The following is a 6123-nucleotide window of genomic DNA, read 5'->3' on the forward strand; positions in this document are numbered from 1 at the left end:
AGACCTACATAAGTTCAGGAGTTAAACAATAAAAAATAATTATGCAATTGAACATGTTTAACATGACTTTTGAATGACTACCTCATCTCTGCACCACACACATACAATTATCTGTAAGGTTCCTCAGTCGAGCAGAGATCAACCACAAAGACCAGGGAGGTTTTCCAATTGGTAGATGGGTAAAAATAAAATAAAAGGCAGACATTGAATATCCCTTTGAGCATGATGAAGTTATTAATTACACTTTGGACGGTGTATCAATACACCCAGTCACTACAAAGATACGTGTCCTCCTAACTTAGTTGCCAGAGAGGAAGGAAACTGCTCAGGGATTTCACCATGATGCCAATGTTGACATTAAAACAGTTACATAGTTTAATTGCTGTGATAGGAGAACTGGGAATTGCTCAACAACATTGTAGTTACTTCACAATACGAACCTAAATTACAGAGTGTAAAGAAGGAAGCCTGTACAGAATACAAATATCCCAAAACATGCATCCTGTTTGCAATAAGGGACTAAAGTAAAAATGGCAACACAATTAACTTTGTCCTGAATAGAAAGTGTTATTTTTGGGGCAAATCCAACACATCACAGAGTAGCATTTATCATATGTTCAAGCATGGTGGTGGCTGCATCATGTTATGGGTATGCTTTTCATCAGGAAGAGCTAGCAAGTTTTACTTATAAAAATAAACTGAATAGAGCGAAGCACATGCAAAATGAGAGAGGGAAACCTGGTTCGGTCTGCTTTCCAACAGACACTGGGAGACAAATTCACCTTTCAGCAAGACAATAACTTTAAAAACCAGGCCAAATATACACTGGAGTTGCTTACCAGACAACATTGAATGATCCGGAGTGGCCTCGTTAGTTTTAACTTAAATCAGCTTGAAAATCTATGGCAAGATTGAAATGGCTGTCTAGCCATGATCAACAATCAACCTAACAGAGATTGAATAATGTTTTAAAGAATAATGTGCAAATATTGTACAATCCACATGTGCAAAGCTCTTAAGACTTACCCAGAATGTCTCACAGCTGTAATCGCTGGCAAAGGTGATTTTAACATGTATTGACTCAGGTGTGAATACTTACCGGTATATACATTTATTTAACCAGGCAAGTCCGTTAAGAACAACATTTTCCCTTCGTCATTATGGGGCATTGTGTGTAGAAGGGTGAGAAAAATAGATTTTTATACGTTTTGAATTCAGGCTGTAACAAAATGTGGAAAAAGTCAAGGGCTATGAATACTTAAGGCACTGTGCATGGTTGTTTTATGAGTTCATCTGTCTTTGTAGCATTGAAAGATACTGTTTGGATCACGGTTAGTTGTAAGAACAAGAACTGTAAAGTAATGTACAAAGTGCACACATTTGAAAGAGGCATATTTGTTTTTTAACAATGTATTTAATATGTCAACTTAAACAACATAAGGAAAAGGGCTTTTAAGAAAATGTAGCAAACTTTTCAACTTCCTTTTTTTGCAAAAACACCCACAAATGAAATATTTCTTATTTAATGCATGTATGCCTGAATTATACTAAAACCGTATGAACTAGGAACTGAATGTGGCCTTTTTTGACCACAAACCATTAATATCTCATGCTGAGGCTCCAGACCCACATATTTGACAACATTTAAGAAAACAGACTGAAGATGACTTCCTCGTTCCACTTGTGAGTCTTGTGCCAGGCCCTGAAGCAGTTTCTGCCCGGTATGAGACAGAGGGCCACCTGACAGGCCTCACACTGCCAGATGGTCTTCATCCACTCTTTCTCCTGTTTACACCACACACAGGCCTTCCTGCCCTGGGTGGCCCTCTGCGACTGACAGACAGACAAGGGGTTGTTCAACAGGACAGGGCAGCACCTCACCCTTTTCTTCATCTTCCTCTCAGGGGGGGTGGGAACGGCCGCACCACTGCATCTGGCCCTCTTCCTCTTCTTCTTCCTCATCTTCCTCTCAGGGGGGGTGGGAACGGCCGCACCACTGCATCTGGCCCTCTTCCTGTTCTTCTTCCTCATCTTCCTCTCAGGGGATGTGGAAAAGGCTTCACCGCTAGATGGGGATGTGACTACACCTGACTTCAAGGTAGGGCTTGTCACTACCTTCGATCTCAAGGTAAATGTAGTTACACCTATCTCACAGGTAGGAGGTCTGGCTGTAGGTGTCCTACGTCTAATCTCCACTAGGTTAGGGGTCCAGGGGCTGGGAGGACATCTGGATCTCTTCACTTGCTGACTGGCAGGTGGGCCAGGGATTATTTTCTTCTTCTTTGACTTTCTGGTGTCTGGAGGTTCAGAGAGAGGGGCTGGAGTTGGCTCCAACTTCCTAAGGTAGAACATGATAGAACAGACACAAATTAAACAGAAATCTTAGAACAAAAAACTATGTGGAGTGTAGAATCTGAAAAAAAGAAATTGAGATTCAACTGACTACATAATAGTGTGACTAGAATATGAGAACTAGAGAGTGACCTGGTCCTCTTCAGTCTCTTTGTGGCAGGTGGACCTGGGATCTCCATTTCCTTTGACTTCATGCTCTCTGGTGGCTCAGAGAGAAGGCCTGGGGCTGGCTCCAACTTTCTGAGGTAGAATTGACACAAACAAAAATCTTAGAACAGAAAACAATCATTAGAAATTGGGATTCAACTAACTAATGGTGTGAATATAGTATGAAATAACTATGACTAAAGTGTAACCTAACCTGGTCCTCTTCAGTCGCTTTGTGGCAGGTGGGATGAAGATTCCTGCCTTCTGCTGGGGCTCGCTGGTCTCTGCTGGATAAGAGAGAGGTACTGGGTCTGGCTCAGAGAGAGGGACTGGGTCTGGCTCAGAGAGAGGCACTGGGTCTGGCTCAGACATCCTGAAGGAGGTGGTCAAATGCGCAGTCACACTCACAAATCATGAATTGTTCATTTAATTTAATTGTGTAACTGTTACTCACAGGGTTGGGAAAAGGCACCTTCTCTTTGGGATGGTATTGGGGCTAAAACAATGGAAATCGGTTTAGATGCATGTCAGGTGTGTTAATTTGATTATTTTTCTAACAAAATATGAGAACTGAGCATTTAGAATGTTTGATACTTGCCTACTGGTGTTAGTTGGGCCATCATGAAACTTCTCTGCATCCTGTGTGACAGGTGGTCTGGGGAAAGTCTTCTTCTTTGACATCCTGGTCTCTGGTGGTTCTCTGGTGGCGTCAGACACAGGGACCGGAGCTGCATCCTCCTCCCTGAGAGAGGAAATGTATTACAAAAACTGAGTTAAAGGTAGACTCTGCGATATGACGTAGATGCAGAAAGTAAACAACATAGTAGGTCAATTTCCACAACAACTAAGTGTTGAAGCGCAAGGCTCAACTTCTTCTTCTGTTTTGGTCCCCTGGCTACCACGCTGTAACAGTGTGAAGCAAACCTAGGCACATGCGCAGATACTGTGTGTGACTTTGTGTGACTGTGTGAGTGTGAAGCCAAGTGCTCTGCTGGTCAGCTACTGCATAGCAACCTAGCGGTGCCAAAACCCCTGGTCTGCCTTAGAATGCCTATATAAAGTATGATAGCTAGAATGGCCAAACAATTTGTTTTAAACAGCTGATTTTGGCTCTAAAATTGGTTTACAATGATTAAGTTCGATCCCACAGTGAATTATTTAAAAATTCGCTACAAATCGATAAATGAAATTAAATACCGATCCATTTTGACTACTAGTCCTCACTCTGGACCATGTTTAAATAAATAAACAATATTTAACTAGGCAAGTCAGTAAAGAACAAATTCTTATTTACAATGACGGCCTACCCCAGACAAACCTGGACAGCGCTGTGCCAATTGTGCACCACCCTATGGGACTCCCAATCACGGCCGGTTGTGATACAGCCTGGATTCAAACCAGGGTGTCTGTAGTGACGCCTCTAGCACTGAAATGCAGTGCATTAGACCGCTGCACCACTTGGGAGCCCGACACAGACCAGACCAATGTACTGACACCAATCACAGACCGGCAGGCTACGGAGAGGCGTGCGCCCTCATGCACGCTCTTTGCACGTGTCTCTCAGGCAGGATGAAAACCACTACATCGAACATGATCCTTTGCTAATTCTGGCCACTTTCTCGATGATCCTTAGCAATGTTGGTGCCGTTCAGCCCAATGGGGCGGCAGGTAGCCTAGTGGTTAGAGTGTTGGGCCAGTAACTGAAAGGTTGCTGGATTGAATCCCTGACCTGACAAGGTAAATATTTCGTTCTGCCCCTGAACAAGGCAGTTAACCCACTGTTCCCTAGTAGGCCGTCATTGTAAATAACAATTTGTTCATAACTGACTTGCCTAGTTAAATAGAGGTTACATATAGGAAGGTCATGACTAGAAGGGATACAGCTTTTGACAAATTAACATCAGATTCGACTTCGTAGCAGGTTAGGAAAAATGACAAAGCAGGTTAGGATACTTAACAGCTGGTTAGGATAATTAGGTTAAAGTAAGGTTAGGAAAAGGGTTAGAGTTATCTAAAATCCAAAAATATTCAACTTTTGATGCTAGCCTTGACCCATTCAGCAATATGGGGCGTTTCAAATTAAAATATTTCCGATTTCATGAGCCATCGGGATTTTTCCATAGGGATACGAGGATGACGTCGGTGCTATCGAATGGTTTTAATGTCTATGGGGAGGGAAGTCTTGCATCTGGCTCATCTCAATATCTGTGGTGCTGCTTGTGGCAAGGTCATTTCGCTTTTATATAGAAAACAGTACAGTGCAGGCACGTGTAGCCTATTAATTCACACTTACAAGTCAAGAGGTGGGAAAAGCCAAAGACACCTTTTCAGTCTTCTGGTGACTTTTGTACTAAAACAAAGTAAATAGATTTAGATACATGTGTAGAGTGTACCTAAAGGTGAAGGTCTTTAATCATAACTAATTTAGTTAAAACAGAAACTATTTAGTGCCAAGGCATCCACTGTTTGATGAGATATCGTCAGAGGATCCAGAGCACCTGTGTCCAAACGTCTTCTTAAAAAACAGATATGCTTAAAACAGGAATGTTGGTTGCAATTTCCTACAAACTCGGCATTTTCTAAGTTCCAATTTCATACCCAACCTTTTGCTCTTTTGTTTAATCAGTTCTGGGCATGTTTGGTCCGAGCCGAGACGCATGCAAATTGGAGCTAACAGGTTTACAATGCATAAAAAAGGATAAGCTAAACATAAATGTATATGTATATTTCATTAACTCACCTCTTGAACTTATTCTGTACATTATGCTTGGTCTGTCTACTCTGGTTCTCGCTTTTCATCTCCAGAAAGGACGTGGGCTTTTTCAGCCCGCGCTCACAATGGTTGGGGTCTAGGTTTTCGAATGGTGCCAGCAGGAATAATATCAGGTGTCCAACGATACAATTAATCCGCGCGGACTCACTGATGTTGGTCAATTAGTTCCACGGTGTTTCTAATGTTCAACATAGGCTACTATCTGAAGTTAGAAAGACTAAAATAATATTGCAGCATTCTTAACTCAAAGTACTGAAATCTATATTATGCACTGTTCAAATATAAACAACCAAGGTTCAAATATAATCTACCCATCTCTTCCAGGTGGGCCTGTGGTCATTGTGCGAGTGACTAGTTTGAAAAGGTAGGAAGATCCATCCATTTTGTGTGTACATTTTCTGTACAAAATATATGTGGTGTAAATTTGGTTACATATAAATAGAGACCCAAAGCTCCTGATTTAGCCTAAATCCACCTTTCTATGTGCCTGTTCCAAAGTAGCATTTAGTTATAGTATGATGCTACGAAAATAGCCTAGGCTACCACATTAACATTTATTCTGGCAATTTGGATAACAGGTAGGCTATGTTGTGTGTGTGTTCTGCAGCGGTGAAAACATGAATTATTTTCCTATTCTCTCAATTTCCGCCATGACGGTATAAGTCTTAGAACCGTGAAACACATTATTACGTTTTTCGCGGTTCACAGTTATGATGACTACCTTGTTTTAATGTGGATCACAACGTTGATGTAACAATGTTTTATGTAATAATGTTGAGTTCTGACCACACCCACCCTTAATAAAGCCTAGGAATTTTCAAATGTCTTCATAGTTTGATCAGCAGACATGG

At 41.5% G+C, this 6123-nt stretch overlaps 1 protein-coding gene across 1 annotated transcript; it reads right to left on the minus strand.

Moving 5' to 3' along the window:
- Positions 1 to 1405: 1405 nt before the first annotated feature.
- On the minus strand, positions 1406 to 5433 carry LOC109901476 (coiled-coil domain-containing protein 86). The gene is made up of 7 exons (XM_020497477.2): positions 5240 to 5433; positions 4793 to 4849; positions 3098 to 3241; positions 2954 to 2995; positions 2714 to 2872; positions 2485 to 2592; positions 1406 to 2338 (listed from the first exon to the last, which is right to left on the minus strand). The coding sequence occupies exons 1-7, from the start codon at positions 5296 to 5298 to the stop codon at positions 1645 to 1647; spliced, it is 1263 nt and encodes a 420-aa protein (XP_020353066.1). The 5' UTR covers positions 5299 to 5433; the 3' UTR covers positions 1406 to 1644.
- Between the last annotated feature and the right edge of the window lie 690 nt (positions 5434 to 6123).

Source organism: Oncorhynchus kisutch, linkage group LG2 (assembly GCF_002021735.2).
Source record: "Oncorhynchus kisutch isolate 150728-3 linkage group LG2, Okis_V2, whole genome shotgun sequence".
NCBI classification, from domain to species: Eukaryota; Metazoa; Chordata; class Actinopteri; order Salmoniformes; family Salmonidae; genus Oncorhynchus; species Oncorhynchus kisutch.

What these genes read in the sequence shown, in the direction of transcription:
- LOC109901476 (XM_020497477.2), bottom strand. Translation starts at nt 5,298, where the DNA reads ATGAAAAGCGAGAACCAGAGTAGACAGACCAAGCATAATGTACAGAAT. An exon ending in GTACAGAATAAGTTCAAGAG is followed by an intron (nt 4,850 to 5,239) that starts GTGAGTTAATGA and finishes ACTTTGTTTTAG; the next exon opens with TACAAAAGTCACCAGAAGAC. An exon ending in GGCCCAACTAACACCAGTAG is followed by an intron (nt 2,996 to 3,097) that starts GCAAGTATCAAA and finishes CCATTGTTTTAG; the next exon opens with CCCCAATACCATCCCAAAGA.